Source organism: Mobula hypostoma, chromosome 2 (assembly GCF_963921235.1).
Source record: "Mobula hypostoma chromosome 2, sMobHyp1.1, whole genome shotgun sequence".
NCBI classification, from domain to species: Eukaryota; Metazoa; Chordata; class Chondrichthyes; order Myliobatiformes; family Myliobatidae; genus Mobula; species Mobula hypostoma.
In genome coordinates this window covers 191,661,413-191,682,944 of record NC_086098.1, presented here as the reverse complement: position 1 = coordinate 191,682,944, position 21,532 = coordinate 191,661,413, and the positions used below count along the sequence as shown (strand labels likewise).

At 41.8% G+C, this 21,532-nt stretch overlaps 2 protein-coding genes across 3 annotated transcripts in view; one reads left to right on the top strand and one right to left on the bottom strand.

Annotated features, from left to right (window-relative positions):
* The window catches only part of acss2 (acyl-CoA synthetase short chain family member 2), an 80,964-nt gene extending 70,446 nt beyond the window's left edge, over window positions 1-10,518 (top strand). For both annotated transcript variants that reach the window (XM_063041295.1, XM_063041294.1), the window contains 2 exons: window positions 1,029-1,103; window positions 1,198-10,518. In XM_063041295.1, the coding sequence (XP_062897365.1) occupies window positions 1,029-1,103; window positions 1,198-1,322 (200 nt within the window). In that variant the 3' untranslated portion in view covers window positions 1,323-10,518. The remainder of the gene's footprint in view (window positions 1-1,028; window positions 1,104-1,197) is intronic.
* A 178-nt stretch (window positions 10,519-10,696) lies between these two features.
* On the bottom strand, window positions 10,697-13,638 carry LOC134342761 (uncharacterized). Its single transcript, XM_063041296.1, has 2 exons — window positions 13,403-13,638; window positions 10,697-11,296 (listed from the first exon to the last, which is right to left on the bottom strand). The coding sequence occupies exons 1-2, from the start codon at window positions 13,540-13,542 to the stop codon at window positions 10,768-10,770; spliced, it is 669 nt and encodes a 222-aa protein (XP_062897366.1). The 5' UTR covers window positions 13,543-13,638; the 3' UTR covers window positions 10,697-10,767.
* Between the last annotated feature and the right edge of the window lie 7,894 nt (window positions 13,639-21,532).

Genomic DNA, 21,532 nt, shown 5'->3' with positions numbered 1-21,532 from the left:
AGATGCTGATTATATAAAGGTATTTGGGAAAGTGGGTTATATCGAGGACAAAGTTTTTGTAAAGAGATATGAGTAAGTGGCTGTGGGATATTTGGCAGATGGATTATAATGGATTAGAATGTGAAGTTACCCAAATTGTAGAACTATTTTGTAATGGTTGAAATGGAAATGGACTACAGAATGCTGCTGCAGGGTATGACTACTCTTGTACATGAAAAATAGCAGGTAGATAAGCATTTGGGAAGGCAAACAATGGGGTTGTTGTGAAGGGGTTAAATTATAAAGTGAAGTCTTTTTAGTGATACATGTCGGTGAGACCATATCTGGTGCAGGGTGTACATTTAAATCACGTTAAGATAGGATATACTTGCATTGGAGCTAATAGATTGATTCCTGAAATGAGGGGATGTTCAGTCTATAGTAATTGGGGTTTATAAGAATGACAGATAATTTTATTGAAATACAAACGTTTGTATATCATATCTTGAGAGGGGTTGACAGGGGAGACACTGAGAGAATATTTTCCCTCATGGAGAAACCAGAATGAGGCTCTTTCCATTAATGATGTAGTGAGTTTTTTGAGGGTCACCAATCTTTGGAGGATCTGCTGCAGAGAGATATGGAGGATAAGTTAATGAATATATTCAAGATTAAGATATATTTTTGTCCTACAGGAGAGTTTAAAATTGTGGCAAGGGGGCGGGGAGCCAAAGCCAAGATCAGATAAGACCTAATCTTACTGAATAATGGAGCAAGTTGTAGGGACATATGACCTACTGCTGTTTCTTTTTCGTATGTTCTTACAAATTGAATCAAAACCTTCCATCCTGTATGAGTATTTGAAATATTGGTTTTTCATAGATAATATGTACAAACGTTTGTAGATTATTTCATTTGAACACCGTATACAAAGCAACAACTGAAGGTTTACTGTGATTACTACATGAGGAGAGCAGTTAACATGTTAATTTTAATTTGTTGAATAAATTTAATTTTAAACAAATCAATTTTTATTTTGAATTTTGCAGTTCGAGAAAAAATAGGTCCTATTGCTACTCCTGATTACATACAAAATGCACCTGGATTGCCCAAAACCCGCTCTGGTATGATAGATATTTTATATATATGATATACATCTATTTATCAATTAATAAGTAAATTAAAAGTTGTAATAAGTATATAATCTTTGTCCTAAAGGTAAAATTATGAGGCGCATTTTGAGGAAAGTTGCCCGAAATGAGGAGGATCTTGGAGATGTATCAACTCTTGCAGATGAATCAGTTATAGACGAACTCTTCAGCAACAGATGCAAAACCACTTAAAATAGATTTATATATATTCAGTATACATGAAAATTCATCACATGTAATTTAATAAATATATAATGTGCTTGGGGAAAAACAATCCTGATCTATAGAAAACCTGAGGCTAAAATATCAAAGAATTCTATAGATCATGGTGATAAATGATTGGTTTGTGGGATACTGTATTGATGTTTGTTTTTATGGGGAATTAATTTCAATAAGTAATGCATTTGCAATAATTTTGATTTTAGCAACATTTTAAAACTACAACATTTTAAATATTTGTTTTTTTGCATTGTGTTGTCTGTATTTCATATATATATATATATATATATATATATATATATAAAAAAAAGTTTGCTTTTTGTGTAGTATTACACCAAACATTCCAAACTATTTTAAGCAAAGATTTTTAGAAAATTATCTTTTTGTTTTAATAATAAAACAGATGAGAGTAAGTGTTTTACCTTTTGATTGTAGACAAGAAGTCATGGACTTCTGCATTATTTTGTTACACTGTTCCAGAGTTAAGTTACTATTAATTCTTCTTATTGGATTTTTGACCATTTTGGGAAGACTATTTTAAATGTTTTTCTTTTTTTAAAAAAAAGTGACTTTAGAGATATATATGTTCTATTGGAAGGCATAACATTGGATTATTTGTTTACTCCTAGCATTCTGTTCCAACACTACTCGTGGTATTTATGGAACTCCATTTTTCTTACTGGATGAGAATTTTTATTGAAAATAGTGTGCACTTATGCTTGCAAATTATATTTTACCTAGTCTTTGGCACTGCTTTAACTGATGAATATGTATGCTTCAATTAAAACGCATTTTTTTGTACATATCGTGTTCTCACACAAGATGTGGTTCAAGGAATACAAAATTAACATTTAACCATTGTTCCCGTGTTCTTGAATGTTTTATAGATGGCCAAAACAGTAGACTTACCTCCAGTAGACTTAATCAGTCTGAGTATTTGTGACTGGTTGATTTAAGTTTCTAGGCAACTCCAGATTTGTTAATGGTAAGGTAATTCAATGGTGACGTTAGTTGGTTAGACTTGAAGGTGGTTATTTTGTCTAGTAATCATCAAACAAACATTTCTGCATCTTGCATAAAGGTGGAAGGAGGGCATTAATGAAGAGGTAATATACTGCCCTCAGTGAGTGCTGTATTGATATCCCGGGACTGAGACAATTAACTTTCAATAACTATAGTCACCGTCTTTTGGCTAAATACAGCTGCAGTGAATGGTGAATTTTTACCCCAGACTAGTAGATTGTTGATAGCAATGTCAAATGGTTCTGATCATTTGTAGGTCAAGCCAGACAGCTATGTCCTTCAGGACTTGGTCATACAGTGATGGTGATGCTAAGCTTTTTTTTAAAAAAATGTCTGTTAAAGTCTTCTATCAAACATATATTCTTAGTTGTAGTTTCTCCTCAGCACATCCTCCAAGTAGTCTTCATGCACAAAGGATTCCTGTTTAAAGTCAAAGTAAATATATTATCAAAGTACAGTATGTATATGTCACCATATGCTACCTTGGGTTTCATTTTCTTGCAGGCATTTACAGGAAAATAAAAATACAATAGAATTTATGAAAAGCTATACACAAAATGAGATGAGGGTTGAGATTTTAAATGGGAGAAAGGCCAATTTTGATGGTATCAGAAAGAACCTAGCAAGTGTCGATTGTGACAGGTTGGTTTTTGGCCAAGGTGTACTGGGTGAGTGGGAGGCCTTCAAAAGTGAAATTTTGAAAGTACAGACTTTGTGTGTTCCTGTCAGAATAAAAGGCAATGATATAGATTTTAGGGAACCTTGGTCTCTAGAGTTCACATAGAATGATCTGGAAAAACAAAGATCATCAAGTGAGTAGCAATTCTGTGGATGAAATTGCCTTGTTAATGAGAGGTCAGAGGAGAATGGCCTGACTGGTGGAAGCTGATGGGAAAGTGAGAGTAACTCAAATAACCGCAGGCTGCATCAAAGGTGGGGAGAAAAACATGGGCTATAGCAGCAGAAGACCACACTGAGTCCCACTCTTGTACCTTTTATTAAAAAAAAGTGGCCACCAAGTGTATATACAGGATAAGAACTTGTTCCACCATACCACACTAATTCTGACCCAAAAGCAAAGGAGAAAGAACCAGAACTTTGCAAGAAAGTGAAGGAAAGGAAATGAGATAGGTAGAATCACCTTAAACAAACTGCACTAACTGCTGCCTGTACTCTACCTAATTCCAAACTTTGAATTTGTACAATTGCTGTGATATACAGTATGCATTGTTTTGCACCCTGGTCCCTGAGGAATATTGTATCATTTAGCTGTATACATGTACAGTTGAATGCAATAAACTTGAACCTGAAAGCAAGAAAATTAACTGAAAACATTAATACCACTTAGATCTCAGTTTTGGTCAAGATGGCACTCAGCTGTGATATCTGTAGATGTGGCTCAGATTTTCTTTTTCTTTTAGGTTCATAGGGATGATTTTGGGACAACATGGTGATTAGGGCTTAAGGACAGGAATAAGAGAGATTTATAAGACAGGGACAGGATCCTATCCAAGCACATAAGTGCAACTGTGGGGGGAAAAAAAAGGACAGCAGCGTCTCTACTTCCTTAGAAGTTTGCGGAGGTACAGCATGACATCGAAGCCTTTGGCAAACTTCTAATGATGTGTAGTGGAGAGTATATTGACTGGCTGCATCCTGGCCTGGTATGGAAACACCAATGCCTTTGAATGGAAAATCTTACAAAAGATATTGGATGCAGCCCAGTACATCATAGGTAAAGCCTTCCCAACCATTGAGCACATCTATATGAAATGCTGTCATAGGAGAGCAGCATCCATCATCAGGGATCCCTACCACCCAGACCATGCTCTTTCTTTCACTGCTGCCATCAGGAAGAAGGTACAAAAGACTCAGGACTCACACCACCAGGTTCAAGAACAGTTAATACCCCTCAACCATCAGGCTCTTGAACAAAAGGGGATAACTTCACTCAATTTCACTTGCTCTGTCATTGAAACATTCCTACAACCAATGATCTCACTTTCAAGGACTCTTTATCTCATGTTCTCGTTATTTATATTTGCATTTGCACAGTTTGTTATCTTCTGCACTCTGATTGATCATTCCTTGATCCTGTTATAGTTACTATTCTACAGATTTGCTGAGTATCCCCACAAGAAAATGAATCACAGGGTTGTATAGGGTGACATCCCTGTACTTTGATTATAAAATTTACTCTGGACTTCAGGCCAGTGTTGAGTCCAGGTTGGTGTGCTTCATGATTGATGCTGAGCGAGTCTGGAAGTTGGGTTGGCAAAGACCACCGATTCCCAAGTCGGTGAGTCCTGGGTCAGAGGTCTGTAGAGTCAGGAGTCACAAGGGCCAGTAATCCACCCCCAGAGGTCTCTGAATACAGAAGTTGATGCCAAATCTATGATTACTGAAGGTCAAATCTATGATTACTGAGCTAGGAGTTGAGCCTGAAAGTTAAACCTGTGATTGTGGTGTCTTGGGGTTGATAACCAGAAGTCGTTGAGGTCCAGTCCAGAGGGCAAAGCTCGAGGTCGAAGTCCAGAACTCGTAGAGTCTGATGGTCAAAGCCTCTGGGTCGGGTTGTCCGGAGGGCAAGGGCCCAATGGTTGTGAGTTTGGGTCAGTGATGACAGGTTGGAGGACCTATGTGTATGAATTTGAGGACAAAGACTAGAGCCTACAAGAACTGACCAGAAGAGGATTTTTGTTATCAGGATTGCATGATCATACAACAGTATCTCAACTTTGAATAGCTAGTTCTTGTAGTCTGTAACATTGTACCTTTGCTGAATGAGAACCCTTTTCCTCAACGTTGTGCAGCAATCCTCTCATCAGAATCTAAAGCAACTTCCTTATTTTTAATTCTACTGTAAATCAACGTGGATACACATTAAATAGACAGTGGTTGGAGTCTTGATTTAGATATGTGTGTTCTTGCCTTACCGAAACCTTACAAATGTTACAATGATTGGTCATACAATGGACTCATACCCTCCAATTTTGCTACATTATTGATTTCACTTGCTTTGTTCACTACTGAAATTAAAGTGTAAGCTAGAATTATTGATTTCTTGAAACTTTATCCTACATTTAAAGCACCCTGACTGTTCAAAAATCAACATCATAATTAGTTCACCTAAATCTTTTTTCATTAAAAGTTTGCATGTGCTAATATTTGAGTCCAATTATCTATTCCACTCAACTTTTGTTCTTTGAAATTATTCTGGGCATACACAGCACATTATGAAATTAGCAGGTAAACTGTAGTTGTATCTCCTATACTGAAAATATAAACTCATCTTGATATTTTGTGGTGAACATTCTTTACATCCAATTAAAGGTAATGTTTTGGGAAGAGTGGGTTATGGAACAAAAGCAAAATGTAAGGCAGTTGCAGATTATTTCGGACAAATGAAACAGCGCCAATGATAGATCACCATTTATCATTCAGCGAAGAAAACATTGACTGGCTGCATCATGGCCTGGTATGGAAATGCCAATGTTTTTGAATAGAAAATCCTACAAAAAGAAGTGGATTCACTCAAGGACATCACGGGTAAAGCCCTCTCAACCATTGAGTGTATTTACATGAAACACTGTTACTACCCCTCAACTATCAGGCTCTTAAATAAAAAGGGATGACTACACTCAACTTCATTAGCCCCAGCACTGAAATGTTCTCACAGCCAATTATCTTACTTGCAAAGAAAACATGGAAATCTTACAGCACCTTACAGGCCCTTTGGCCCACAACGTTTTGCTGACCACTCCAGAAGCTGCTGAGAATTTCCTTACCACATAACCCTCTATTTTCTAAGCTCCATGTACCTATCTAAGAGGCTCTTAAAAGACCCGATTCTATCTGCCTCTCCCATCGTCGCTGACAGTGCATTCCATGCACCCAACACTCTCTGTGTGAAAAACTTACCCCTGACATCTCCCTTGTGCTTACTTCCAAGCACCTGAAAACTATGCCCCCTCCCGTTATTCATTTCAGCCCTGGGGAAAAAGCCTATGGCTATCCACATGATCAATGCCTCTCATCATCTTATACACCTCTATCGGGTCACCTCTCATCCTCCATTGCTCAAAGGAGAAAAGGCCAAGTTCACTCAACTGATTCTCAAAAGGCATGCTCTCCAATCCAGGCAACATCCTTGTAAATCTCCTCTGCACTCTCTCTTTAGTATCCACATCCTTCCTGTAATGAGGTGACCACAAATGAACACAGTGCTCCAAGTGGGGTCTAACTTAAGGGCTTATATAGTTGTAATATTACCTCACGACTCTTGAACTCAATCCCATGGTTGATGAAGGCCAACACACTAAACACCTTAACACACTGTCAACCTGTGCAGCAGCTTTGAGTGTCTTATGGACATGGACCCCAAGATCTCGCTGATCCTCCACACTGCCAACAGTCTTACCATTAATATTATATTCTGTCTTCAAATTTGACCCACCAAAATGAATCACTTCATACTTATTTGGGTTGAACTCCATCTACCACTTCTCAGCCCAGTTCTGCATCCTATCGATGTCAAGCTATAACCTCTGACAACCCTCTGGACTATCCACAACACCCCCAACTTTTGTGTCATCAGCAAACTTACCAACCCATCCTTCTACTTCCTCATCCAGGTCATTTATAAAAATCACAAAGAGGAGGGGTCCCAGAACAGATCCCTGTGGAACACCACTGGTCACCGTTCTCCATGCAGAATATGACCCATCCACAATCATCCTTTGCATTGTGTAGTCAAGCCAATTCTGGATCCACAAAGCCAGGTCTTCTTGGATCCCATGCCTCATTACTTTCTGAATGAGCCTTGCATGGAACCTTATCAAAAGCCCTACTGAAATCCATACACGCTACATCCACTGCTCTACCTTCATCAATGTGTTTTGTTACATCCTCAAAGGATTCAGTCAGGTTGGTAAGGCATGACCTGCCCTTGACAAAGCCATGCTGACTGTCCCTAATCGAGTTATGTCTCTCTAAATGTTCATAAATTCTGCCTCTCAGAATCTTTTCCAACAACTTGCCCACCACTGAAATAAGACTCACTGGTCTATAATTTCCAGGATTTTCTCTACTCCCTTTGTTGAACAAGGGAAACAACGTTTGCAACCTTCCAATCCTCTGGTACTTCTCGTGGCCCTATTGATGCAAAGATCATCGCCAGAGGCTCAGCCATCTCCTCCCCCACTTCCCACAGTAGTCTGGAGTATATCTCGTCCAGTCCCAGCAAATTATCTAACTTAATACCTTTTAAAAGCTCCAGTACACCCTCTTTCTTAATGTCCATACACTCAAGCATTTCAGTCCGCTGTAAGTCATCCCCACAATCACCAAGGTCCTTTTCACTGGTGAATACTGAAGCAAAGTATTGATTAAGTACCTCCGCTACCTCCTCTGACTCTATGCATACGTTTCCACCATGGCACCTGATTGGTCCTATTCTCACATGGCTCATCCTTTTGTTTTTCACATACTTGTAGAATGCCTTGGGGTTTTCTTTAATCCTGCTCGCCAAGGCCCCTTCTAGCTCTCCTAATTTCATTCTTGAGCTCCTTTCTGGCACCCTTGTAATTTTCTATAGCTCTAACAGTACCTAGTTTCTTGAACCTTTCATAAGCTTTTCTTTTCTTCTTAACTAGATTTTCAACAGCCTTTGTACACCACAGTTCTTTTATCCTATAATCCTTTCCCAACCTGAATAGAACACACCTATGCAGAACGCCATGCAAATATTCCCTGAATATTTGCCACATTTCTGCTGTGCATTTCCTTGAGAACATCTGCTCCCAATTTATGTTCCCCAGTTCCTGCCTAATAACATCATATTTCCCCCTACCCCAATTAAATGTTTTTCCAAATTGTCTGCTCCTATCCTTCTTCAGCGCCATGGCAAAGGAGATAGAGTTGTGATCACTACCTCCAAAATGTTCTCTGACCGAGAGATCCGACACCTGAGCAGGTTTATTTCCCAATACCAGATCAAATACAGCCTCTCCTCCAGTTGGCTTATCTACATACTGCATCAAGAAACCTTCCTGAACACACCGAACAAACTCCACCCCATCTAAACCCCTTGCTCTAAGGAGATGCCAGTCAATATTAGGAAAATTAAAATCACCCATCACAACAATCCTACTATTATTGCACTGTTCCAGAATCTACCTCCCTATCTGCTCCCCGATGTCTCTGTTACTATTGGGGGGGGGGGGTCTATAAAAACACACACAGTAGAGTTAAAATGACTCAGTAGACAATCCCTCCATGACTTCCTCCTTTTCTGCAGCCATGATACAAACTCTGATTAGCAGTGCACTCCCCACCTCTTTTGCCCCCCTCCCTGTCCTTTTTGAAATATCTGAAGCTCAGCACACTCAGCAGCCATTCCTGCCCGAGTCATCCAAGTCTCTGTAATGGCCAAAACATCATAGTTCCATGCTCTAAGTTCATCTGTTTTGCTTATGATACTCCTTGCATTAAAGTCGACACATCTGGCTGAGTGTTTCTTTGCTCTATCATCTGCCTATTCTTCCTCACAAACTCCCTACAAGCTGTCACCACTTGTATGCCATCCACCCCATCCTCTGCCTCTTCAGTTCGGTTCCCACCCCCCTGTAAATCTAGTTTAAACCCTCCACAGTAGCATTAGCAAACCTCCTTCCCAGGATATTGGTTACCCTCCAGTTCAGGTGCAACCCGTCCCACTTGTACAGGTCACCCCTTCCCCAGAAAAGGTTCCAATAATCCAAGAACTTGCAACCCTTTATCTCAAAGAGTGGGAATAAACGGGACCTTTTCAGAATGGCAGGCAGTGACTAGTGGGGTACCATAAGGCCCAGTTGATTACAATATATATTAATGACTTGGATGAGGGAATTAAATGCAGCATCTCCAAGTTTGCGGATGACACAAAGCTGAGCGACAGTGTTAGCAGTGAGGAGGATGCTAAGAGGATGCAGAGTGACTTGGATAGGTTGGGTGAGTGGGCAAATTCATGGCAGATGCAATTTAATGTGGATAAATGTGAAGTTATCCACTTTGGTGGCAAAAACAGGAAAACAGATTATTATCTGAATGGTGGCTGATTAGGAAAAGGGGAGGTGCAATGAGACCTGGGTGTCATTATACACCAGTCATTGAAAGTGGGCATGCAGGTACAGCAGGCGGTGAAAAAGGCGAATGGTATGCTGGCATTTATAGCGAGAGGATTCGAGTACAGGAGCAGGGAGGTACTACTGCAGTTGTACAAGGCCTTGGTGAGACCACAACTGGAGTATTGTGTGCAGATTTGGTCCCCTAATCTGAGGAAAGACATCCTTGCCATAGAGGGAGTACAAAGAAGGTTCACCAGATTGATTCCTGGGATGGCAGGACTTCCATATGAAGAAAGACTGGATGAACTAAGTTTGTACTCGTTGGAATTTAGAAGATTGAGGGGGGATCTGATTGAAACATATAAAATCCTAAAGGGATTGGACAGGCTAGGTGCAGGAAGATTGTTCCCGATGTTGGGGAAGTCCAGAACGAGGGGTCACAGTTTGAGGATAAGGGGGAAGCCTTTTAGGACTGAGATTAGGAAAAACTTCTTCACACAGACAGTGGTGAATCTGTGGAATTCTTTGCCACAGGAAACAGTTGAGGCCAGTTCATTGGCTATATTTAAGAGGGAGTTAAATATGGCCCTTGTGGCTACGGGGATCAGGGGGTATGGAGGGAAGGCTGGTGCAGGGTTCTGAGTTGGATGATCAGCCATGATCATAATAAATGGCGGTGCAGGCTCGAAGGGCAGAATGGCCTACTCCTGTACCTATTTTCTATGTTTCTATATCATGTTCTCCTTTTTTATTGCTAATTATTTACATTTACATAGTTTGTTGTCTTTTGCACTCTGTTTATCTTTCCTTGATCTTGTTATAGTTACTAGTCTGTAAATTTCCTGATTATGCCCACAAGACAATGAATCTCAGGGTTATATATGGTGACATATATGTACTTTGATAATAAAATTTACTTTGGACTTTGAACAGTGTGCAATTCTGTATTTCTGAAATATGTACACATGCTGTAAATCATTTGCTTTCCTCTTTTTGACAAACTTTCCCAATATATAATAGCAGTTATTGGTATGATTAATCTTCAGGAAGGGAAGCTCTTATGTATTCTTATGATCTCAAACTTTTCAGTTCAATATCTCAAATGCCCATCTCTCATTATGGAACCTCTGAGATGAGTCCTGCATCCAACATAGTAAAGGAGATTAAGTCACAAAGTTCAAATACCCAACATAAAATAAATTATAACTGAAACTTGAACCAATCACGACTGTATTACCTTTATTATATATTAAAGATATTTTCCAATATTAAATATTACAATAAAAACATTAAATACTTTCCCAAGGTTTAAGCTTTCTTGCCATTTGTGAGGTTGTAGGTATACCATTGGTTGACATAATATTCAATTTTTGAATGCCGGGGATTTCTTGTCCATTTTGTACAAGGTGGAGAACTTGAGGGAAAGACAAATTGCAGCTTTCCCCTTCAGTTGCTGTGGTCGCAGCAGAAGAACTGGCAAGATAACTAATAGCTTTATTTTCAAGGGACCATTCCTCTATTTGACTGTTTTCAGTTGTTTTATAAGGAACATTATTTTTTAGTTCTTTACTAATCTGAAAATGTGTTCTTGCATCTTCCATGTGTGCTTGCTGAGCTATCCATGGTTTGTGAGTGTTTATAGTGGGCTCTACAGTAGATGAATACTCAGTTTTCTCTGAAAGCTTAGTAGTTTGTCTGAGTAGTTTCTCAAAAGCGTTTGTCATCTCCTCTTCCGCCAAATTAACCTGATTCTCTGGATCAGTAATTTGTGAGGAAAGCCATCTTTTGTAGTCTCCAAGGTCAATAGGTTTGATAAACCTAAAACAAAGTGAGGAACATGGTTTTTAAACATGCCAAGTGTGATTTTAATATACCTAAGCAACAGTTGAAAGTATATCTTACAAAAAGACAGAAGCAGCAAAGTAAACTTAAAAGAATGTCGTATTTCTACATTTCTACCATATAATTGGCTTTGGACAAATTTGCATAGTTGTAAATTTTAGAATTTGAATAACAAAAATAATCGCCCACTTTGTGTGCGCCAATTCTCGCAATAATTTCTAAGGTACCAAAGAGGTTGCAAATAAAACACCCAAGTCCTGGAACAAACCTAACTTCTGTGACTAAGGTCAACAGTCTGCTAATACTTCACTACTGACTGGCAATATACCCTGAAGGGAAAGACTGGACCTCCCATTAGCTCTGGTTAATTGTGTGCTGCAAAGAGTAAAGATGAATAAGAACACCAAGACTATGTTCCTGTCGATTACAGTTAATTAAATTTCAACCTAAAATGACTCATTAAATTCTGTCTTGGTGAATTCATACCCAAACAGCATACTTGGCAAACATAATCCTAGAAGTAGGTGTAAACTTAGTAATGTAAAATTCCATTAGGGACAATAGAGGTTTAGATGATGCTGGACTGACAGTGTTTCCACACTACAAGATGTTAATTCTACTAATAACCCACTGTTAATTAGTTTTTAAGCAAATAAACGCAAGAAATTCTGCAGAAACCGGAAACCCAAAGCAACACATACACACACACAATGCTGGAGGAACACAGCAAATCAGCCAGCATCTATGGAGATGAATAAACAGTTGATATTTTAGGTCGACGCCCTTCCTCAGTACTGGAAGGGAAGGGGAAAGACACTAGAATAAAAAGGTGGGGGAATAGCTAGAAGGTGATGGGTGAGGCCAGGTGGGTAGGAAAGGTAAAGGGCTGGAGAGGAAGGAATCTGATGGGACAGGAGAGTGGACCATAAGAGAAAAGGGAAGGAGGATGGGCCCCAGGGGGAGGTTATAGGCAGGTGAGAAAAGTTAAAGAGGCCAGAGTGGGAAAAAGAAGAGGGGAGGGAGAGGGAATAACTTTTTAAACTGGAAGCAAAATTGACATTCATGCCATCAAGTTGGAGGCTACCCAGACGGAATGCAAGGTGTTGCTCCTCCACCCTGAGGGTGGCCTCATCTTGCCTCAAGAGGAGGCCATGAACCAACATGTCAGAACAGGAATGGAAAATGGAATTAAAATGTTTGGCCATTAGAATATAATAATAAATTCTCATTGAGCTCAGTAAATTTCAAATGAGGCTAATGAGCTTTGGGGAAGCGCCGAAACATTATCTGGAGAAGCAGATATCAAACAATTGTGATTTCCAATTAGCTGGCTAGTGGACCATACTGATAAATAATTGTATTAGGCAGAACAGAATAACAAAAAAATTGGTATAAATAATAGAATATAAAGTGCACCTACTAAAATCCACTGCCTCCTGCTGTTTGTTTTCTTGTTCCCTGTCTCACAAGTGAACTCTCATTTCTCCTCTTTTATTGTGGGTCTCTTGCTTTTCAGCATCGCTACAAACAGAACCCTAACGCCAAATTTTCAGGCCTACAATTTAAAAGTTTTTGTGGTACTGTCCATTTTGTGCAGGGTGGGTGCAGCTAACAAGACACAAATGAAACATTCTTGACTAGCATGTTTGACATTTCAATACACTTACCTTACTGTCCTTTCAAATTTATATTCTTTTTTACTATGAAGAACCAAGAATGTATAAAAAGAACTGAAGGTGATCCAGATTGGCAAGGTTTCTTTCTTTATGTTTACAAAATTGTTTAACAATTCTACGTTCGTAATTTTACTGAACGTTGCGTTTGGCAGAGAAATATTAGAACCCGCAAGAAAAAAAATCAACCTTTCCATTATCCACCCAATGCAAAAAGAATTGAACAAAGGACAAAAGCAGCGGAGAGCGATGGAAGCACAAGCAGGGTGGGGAAGTTGTCCCCAGTGAATTATTGAGTATAAGGTTACAATAAGCAAGTGAACTGTCGGCAACAGGACCATAGTTGGGGCAACCCGGCCGAAGGCACATGCGCAGAGAAGCGGACTCGCCCGTCGGGGCTCGGCTATACCTGGAGTAGTAGCGTATCTTAGCCTCCAGCAGCCACTCTTCCGATCCCCGATCCTTTTCTCCGAGTTGCATTAGGCCACTCTGAAACACCTGATCGGCCGCGAAGTTATAGGAATGGAACCGCCGACATTCGGCCTGCATTTTCGCCGGGTCGGCGTGTGGGCGCTCCGCTCCCCGCAGTGAGCCCGCTCCGGATCAAGCGACAGCGCTCTCTGCGGTGTGGAGGGTTGCCTGCACGCCACCAGCTCCTCGCTGCCTGGGCTGGGAAAGGGACTTGGCATTTTCTCCCGTCACTCTGTCGGTGGTGGAGGGAATGGATGTATGGTGTGCTGGACGGGTGCCAATCAAGTCAACTGTTTTGCAGTTATAGTAACATTGATCATTTACTAACTCATCATTTGTATATTCCATGGTATGGCGGGCTTCAAACATGTGTTCTTGAATTTCCAGCATCTGCAGAATTCCTCGTGATATCGCTAGCAGTTGCTTGCTTGGCTAAGACAGCACGAGGTTTAAAAAGCTCTCGGGGCCTTTCTGGACTTTTCAATGGGCTTCAAATATCACGAGCAGTCCGTTGTTTGGCGTGAGGTTTAAAAAGAACTTAGGGCTTTTTGGGACTTTTCGGCCGGCTTCAATCATCTCTATCTCTTAGACGCTTGGCAAAGACCAATGAAAAGAAGCGAGGTATAAGTGAAGAGGCCATTGTTCGAGTAAACACAAAATACTCTGCAGATGCTAGGGTCAAACCAACACTCACAACACGCTGGAGGAACTCAGCAGGTCGGGCAGCATCCGTGGAAACGATCAGTCAACGTTTCGGGCCGGAACGCTTCATCAGGACTGAAGAGGAAAGGGGCAGAGGCCCTATAAAGAAGGTGGGGGGAGGGTGGGAAGGAGAAGGCTGGAAGGTTCCAGGTGAAAAACCAGTAAGGGGAAAGATAAATGGGTGGGGGAGGGGAAGCAGGGAGGGAATAGGCAGGAAAGGTGAAGAAGGAATAGGGGAAAACACAATGGGTAGTAGAAGGAGGCGGAACCATGAGGGAGGTGATAGGCAGCTGGCGGAGGGACAGTGTGGGGGGGGACATGTGGACCAGGGAGTCATGGAGGGAACGATCCCTGCGTAAAGTGGAGAGGGAACCTCCCCACGGATCTCCCACCCGGCACTTATCCCTGTAAACGCAAGTGCTAAACCTGTCCCTACACCTCCTCTCTTGCCACCATTCAGGGCCCCAAACAGTCCTTCCAGGTAGGCAACACTTCACTTGTGAGTCTGTTGGGGTCATCTATTGCATCCGGTGCTCCTGGTGTGGCCTCCTCTACATCGGTGAAACCCAACGCAGATTGGAGGACCGCTTTGTTGAGCACTTCCGCTCCATCCGCCGCAACAAACAGGATCTCCTGGTTGCCACCCACTTCAACTCTGCTTCACATTCCCATTTGGATATGTCCTTACATGGGCTCCTCTACTGCCATGATGAGGCTAAACTCAGGTTGGAGGAGCAACACCTCATATACTGTCTGGGTAGTCTCCAGCCCCTTGGTATGAACATAGAATTCTCCAACTTCCAGTAATTCCCTCACCCACCCTTCCCCCACCCCAGTGTCACTCTGCCCCCTCCCCCAGCTGCCTATCACCTCTTTCTTGGTTTCACCTCCTTCTACTACCCATTGTGTTTTCCCCTATTCCTTCTTCACCTTTCCTGCCCATCACCTCCCTGCTTCCCCTCCCCCACCCCTTTATCTTTCCCCTTACTGGTTTTTCACCTGGAACCTACCAGCCTTCTCCTTCCCACCCTCCCCCCACTTTCTTTATAGGGCCTCTGCCCCTTCCCTCTTCAGTCCTGGCGTAGGGTTCTGGCCCGAAATGTTGACTGATCGTTTCCACAGATGCTTCCCTACCTGCTGAATTCCTCCATTGCTTGAGTCAAGAGTATTAGAGTGTCAGGTTTTGGCTCAACAGGCTTAGGCAAGAACAAGCTGAGTGGTGGGGTGGTTTTGGGGTTAGGACATATAGTGAACACTGACTTAGTGACCAACTTTAATATCTGAATATGCATTAAGGATTAAATTTTAAATGTAGTTTAGAACAGTAAAAAACTAGACCAGGAAACAGACATTTAACTGATTGTCTACATATGCATGAATCCAATCAATAACCCTTTGCATAGATAAGACAGTAATTAACACTTATTTTGGGTGTGATGGTGGGAAGATCCAGGCAATTGAAACTTATATGTTCAAAGGAAGCATTGTAAATATGGATTTGTTTGAATAGTCTTGAATTTTCTTTGATCTTTAGCATATAAAATTTTGTATAGCGCTGGGTCAAGCCCATCTCCCATCATCTCCCATCTCCCATCTCCCATCATCCATCATCTCCCATGTCCCATCTCTCATCTCCATCCAATATTTGCTGTCAGAAGTGGGATACCTTCTTGCGACCCATCGTGTGGTCAGCAGTCTAAGTGGGTGAGTATTTTTAAAATTAGCACTCACACTTGGACCTATTCAGATCGGTGGTTACGGAATCACTAAGTATCACAAACATGGTGAAGAGTTAATATAAAAGTAGTGTGTGCATGTGTGTGTGTTTGAAAGAGACTTAACATTGTGAGGGGATCCTGGAGTGCCCCTATTAACTGTTTGAAAAGAGAGAGAGAGAGAGAGAGAGTTATTTATCACCGATGGTTTGTTTTGAAAAGAGAGAGAGAGACGAAGATTAACGGTTGGACTGTCACTTTAGGGCACTGGAGGTAACTTTGGATTTCTACTTTGGAGACAGCACCGAGCAGCTTGAAGGTTGCTATGGTGACCGACAGCACATTATTGATGTTACTTTCAAGGACAGCTCTGCTTGCTTACATTTTTTCACAGACAAAGGAAGGAGGGACTCTTTGAATGACAGTTGATGCTCAGCACGGTGAGATAAATAGGAGGTCAGATGATACAGACCTCAGACACATGATCTGGACACTGAATGAGCATTGTTGTGCCCGCAGAGAAAGTGGGTTTTGGAGGATTGATCAGGCGAATCGATCCAATCGCTCTTGCAGTGAAGGAGAAGGGGTTGACTGGTGGGGAGTTGTCTATGTGTCCACCCTTGCCAGGGTGATAGCTCCACCACAGGAAACCGGTCCCCCTTGTTAAAGTCACAGTCGGTGACTTGTGAAGGATTTCGGAGGACGACGAGAAGATCGACGACATCAGCTCACCTGAAGACTCAAATCTCTCTCTCTCTCTCTCTCTCTCTATTGCTACTCAACTAAATACCATGAACTGAAATGAACTGAACTGAACTTTACTCATCATCATAAGACTGTATCTTTTTACCCCCTAGACTTAAAGAAGCTTGGTTTTTCATACATATACAAACGTATATTCCACACTTACTTTTATATAATAATTGCTAACCTGTTTGATTTATCTACATTGATATTACTGTATTGGGTAGTTACTAATAAATTTTATTAGTTTATAGCAATACTGGACTTCAAGGTGTTTTCCATTTCTGCTGGTTCTTTATTCCCATCACGGGGTTCATCACAACATTGTGTGTTAATTTGGAGAGACAGGGCCACCAGTTGTGAAGGGTGGTTACTGAAGGTTCGAGACGCCAGTGGGGGCATGTATTTGGGAACTGTTAGCATACGCTTTTGCGAGTGTGTGTGCCTTGTTGTAACAGTAGAACGTAAAGGAATACAGCAGGCATCATGAGTTCAGATGCACGTAAGAGGCAGATTGCAGAGTAGATACTCTGTGGTTTTAAGTGTGTACTGTTTAAATTGTATCCATCATTTGTATGTTGCATTGTATGGGAATTAGTATGGAGATGTTTCAGGGAGAGGTTTTACCCAGATGTATCTATCAGGATGGTGCCTCAGATCTTTGGGTCATGCGGGAGAATGAGAAGGAGATAGGTAGCGGAGACTACCTCCCTGCTGCTCCTAAGTGGCAGAAGCCAGGTACCTGCGTGACCCTCAAGAGAGGCAAAGGGAATAGGCAGCCAGTGCAGAGTACCCCTGTGACCGTTCCCTCAATAATAAGTATATCGCTTTGGATACTGTTGGGGGGAGGGAACGACCAGGGAGAAGCCACAGCAAATGGGTATCTGGCACTGAATCTTGCTCTGTGGCTCAAAAGGAAAGGGGGGAGAAGAGGAGTGCAGCAGTGATAGGGGATTCCATTGTTAGAGGAGCAAACTGGAGATGCTGTGGACGTGAAAGACACACCCGGATGGTATGTTGCCTCCCAGGTTCCAGGATCAGGAATGTCTCGGACTGGATCCACAGCTTTCTAAACGGGGAGGGAGAGTAGCTGGAAATTGTGGTACATATTTGTTACTGAGACATAGGCAGGAAAAGGAAGGAGGCCATGAAGAAATTATATAGGGAATTGGGTAGAAAGATGTAAAGCAGTAGGAAGCTGTGGATTGCTGCTTGCGCCACATGCCAGTGTGGGTGAGAATACAATGACACGGCAGATGAATGCATGGCTGAGGAATGGTGCAGGGGGCAGCGTTTCAGACTTCTGGGTCATTGGGATCTCTTCTGGGGGAAGTATGACCTGTACAAAAAGAAACCCTAGGGGAACCAATAACCTTGTGGACAGGTTTGCTCGAGCTGTTGCGGAGGGTTTAAACTAATTTGGCGGGGGGATGGAAACCGGAGTGATAGGGCTGAGGATGGGACAGTTGATATGCAAGTTGGTGCAGTGTGTACTGAGGCTGTGAGGAAGGACAGGCAGATGATAGGGCAAAATTACAGTCAGTGGGGTGAGAGTGTAACATGGCAGAATGGAAAGGGCGATGAATACAGGACCGAAGGTGTTATATTTGAATGCATGCAGTATAATGGAATAAGGTAGAATTTGATAGATATGACATTGTGGGTATCACTGAGTTGTCACTAGAAGAAGATCATAGTTGGAAGCTTAACATCCAAGGATATGTATTGTATCGAAAGGATGGGCAGCTAGGGGGGTGGGGTAGCTCAGTTTGTAAAAAAAACTGGAATCAAATCCTTAGAGGTGACATAGGATCAGTAGATGCAGAATCCTTGTGGATAGAGTTAAGAAATTGCAAGGGTAAAAGGACCCTAATGGGAGTTGTATACAGGCCTCCAAGCAGTAGCCAGGATATGGGCTACAAATTACAATGGAAGGTAGAAAAGCCAAGTAAAAAGGGCAATGTTACGATAGTTATGCACGATTTCAATAGCAGGTGGATTGGGAAAATCAGGTTGGCATTGGATCCCAAGAGAGGGAATTTGTAGAATGCCAATTTTAGACCAGCTCGTGGTTGAGTCCACTTTTTGAAAGGCAATTCTGGCTTGAGTGTTGCGTAATGACCCAGATTTGATTAGAGAGCTTAAGGTAGGTGAATTCTCAGGAGGCAGTAAATATTAATAGGAATAGAATTCACCCTGCAGTTTGAGAGGGAGAAGCTAACGTCAGATATATCAGTATTACAGTGGAGTAAAGGGAGTTACAGAAGAATGAGAAAGGAGCTAGCTAAAGTTGATTGGAAGGAGACACTGGGCAAGGAAGACGGCAGAAGAACAATGGCTGGAGTTTCTGGGAGCAATTCAGAAGACGCAGGATAGATACATCCCAAAGATGAAGTGGCATTTTACAGAGAGAATGACACAACCGTGGCTGAGAAGTGAAGTCAAAGGCAGCATAATAGCAAATGAGAGGGTATATAATAAAACAGAAATTAATGTGAAGTTAGAGGATTGGGAAGCAGTTAAAAACTAACAGGTCAACTAAAAAAAAGAGAGAAAAGATGAAATATGAAGATAAGGTAAGAGGATACCAAGAGTTTTTTTAGACATATAAAGTTTAAAAGAGGAAAGGGTGGATATCAGACCATTGTAAAATGGCACTGGAGAGGTAGTTATGGGGAGAAAGAAATGGCAGACGAACTGAACATAATATTTTGCATCATCCTTCACTATGGAAGACACTAGCAGAATGCCAGAAATTTGAGAGTGTCGGGGCAAAAGTGAGTGTAGTTTAATCTTTTCCCAAAATACTCATTCCCTTCCCTATATTCCCACTCCTTCCTGAGCCCCATTCTCTAATCTTCCCAAACTTTTTCAATTCACTTTGTTTCAAAAGGTTTTAGTTTGTGAACAATGTTTTTAAGGCATTTGATAACGTTCTCCATGCACAGCTCCTTCAGAAAGTAAGGAGGCATGGGATCCAAGGGGACATTGCTTTGTGGATCCAGAATTGGCTTGCTCACAGAAGGCAAAGAGTGGTTGTAGATGGTTCATATTCTGTATGGAGGTCGGTGACCAGTGGTATTTCACAGGGATCAGGTCTGGAACCCCTCTTCTTGGTGATTTTTATAAATGAACTGGATGAAGTCATAGAAAGGTGGTTGTAAAGTTTGCTGATGATACAAAGGTTGGGGTGTTGTGGATAGTCTGGAGGGTTGTCAGAGGTTACAGCACTGGGCTGAGAAGAGGCAGATGGAATTCAACCCAGATAAGTGTGAAGTAATTCATTTTGGTAGGTCAAATTTGAAGACAGAATATAATATTAACGGTAAGACTCTTGGCAGTGTGGAGTATATGAGAGATCTTGGGGTTTATGCCGATAGGACACTCAAAGCTGCTGCGTGGTTTGACAGTATTGTTAAAAAGGTGTACGGTGTGTTGGCATTCATTAACCATGGGACTGAGTTCAAGAGCTGTGAGGTAATATTACAGCTATATAAGACGTTGGTCAGACCCCACTTTCTCCCTCTCCCAGTGCCCTGCTGCTTCAAATCATCCACCATTGTCCCTGTACCAAAAAAGACCAAGATAACATACTGAATGACTGGTGTCCTGTCACACTCACCTCAATAATAAGCAAATGCTTTGAGAGGCTGGTCAAGGACTACATCTGCATCATGCTACCACCCAAACTGGGCCCTCTACAATTCGCCTATCGACACAACCGATCGACAGACAACGTAATAGCCACTGCTTTACATAACTCTTTCCTGAGGAGACTGAGGTCCTTTAACATCTGCTGGACGATGCAGTGGATGTTCTACGAGTCTGTGGTGGCCAGTGCTATCATGTTTGCTGTTGTGTGCTGGGACAGCAGGCTGAGGGTAGCAGACACCAACAGAATCAACAAACTCATTCGTAAGGCCAGTGATGTTGTGGGGATGGAACTGGACTCTCTCACGGTGGTGTCTGAAAAGAGGATGCTGTCCAAGTTGCATGCCATCTTGGACAATGTCTCCTATCCACTACATAATGTTACTGGGTGGGCACAGGAGTACGTTCAGCCAGAGACTCATTCCACAGAAATGCAACACTGAGCGTCATAGGAAGTCATTCCTGCCTGTGGCCATCAAACTTTACAATTCCTCCCTTGGAGGGTCAGACACTCTGAGCCAATAGGCTGGTCCTGGACTTATTTCCTGGCATAATTTACATATTATTATTTAATTATTTATGGTTTTATATTGCTATATCTATACTCTATTCTTGGTGCAACTGTAACAAAACCCAATTTCCCTCAGGATCAATAAAGTATGACTATGACTATAACGCCCTTACACATCTGGAGAAGAAGGATGCTGATGTGAGAATGCTGTTCTTGGACTACACTTCAGCATTCAACATCATAGTTCCCTCCAGGCTCAACAGGAAACTCAGAGACCTCGGTCTTGACCCTGTCTCATGCAGCTGGATCCTGGACTTCCTGTCAGATCGCCGGCAAGTGGTAAGAGTGAGCTCCCTCAACACCATCCCCCTGACTCTCAACATAGGAGTCCCTCAGGGCTGTGTCCTAAGCCCCCTCCTTTACTCCCTGTATACCCATGACTGTGTCACCACCCATAGCTCTAACCTGCTAATTAAATTTGCCGACAACACTACATTGATTGGCCTAATCTTAAACAATAACGAGGTGGCCTACAAGGAAGAAATCATCTCTCTGACACAGTGGTGTCAAGAAAACAACCTCTCCCTCAATGTCGCAAAAACAACGGAGCTGGTTGTGGATTACAGGAGGAATGGACACGGGCTAACCTCTATTGACATCAATGGATCTGGGGTTTAGAGGGTAAATGGCTTTAAGTTCCTCGGCACCCACATCACTGACAACCTCACGTGGTCTGTACACACCA

What these genes read in the sequence shown, in the direction of transcription:
- LOC134342761 (XM_063041296.1), bottom strand. Translation starts at nt 13,542, where the DNA reads ATGCAGGCCGAATGTCGGCGGTTCCATTCCTATAACTTCGCGGCCGAT. An exon ending in AAGATACGCTACTACTCCAG is followed by an intron (nt 11,297 to 13,402) that starts GTATAGCCGAGC and finishes ACTTTGTTTTAG; the next exon opens with GTTTATCAAACCTATTGACC.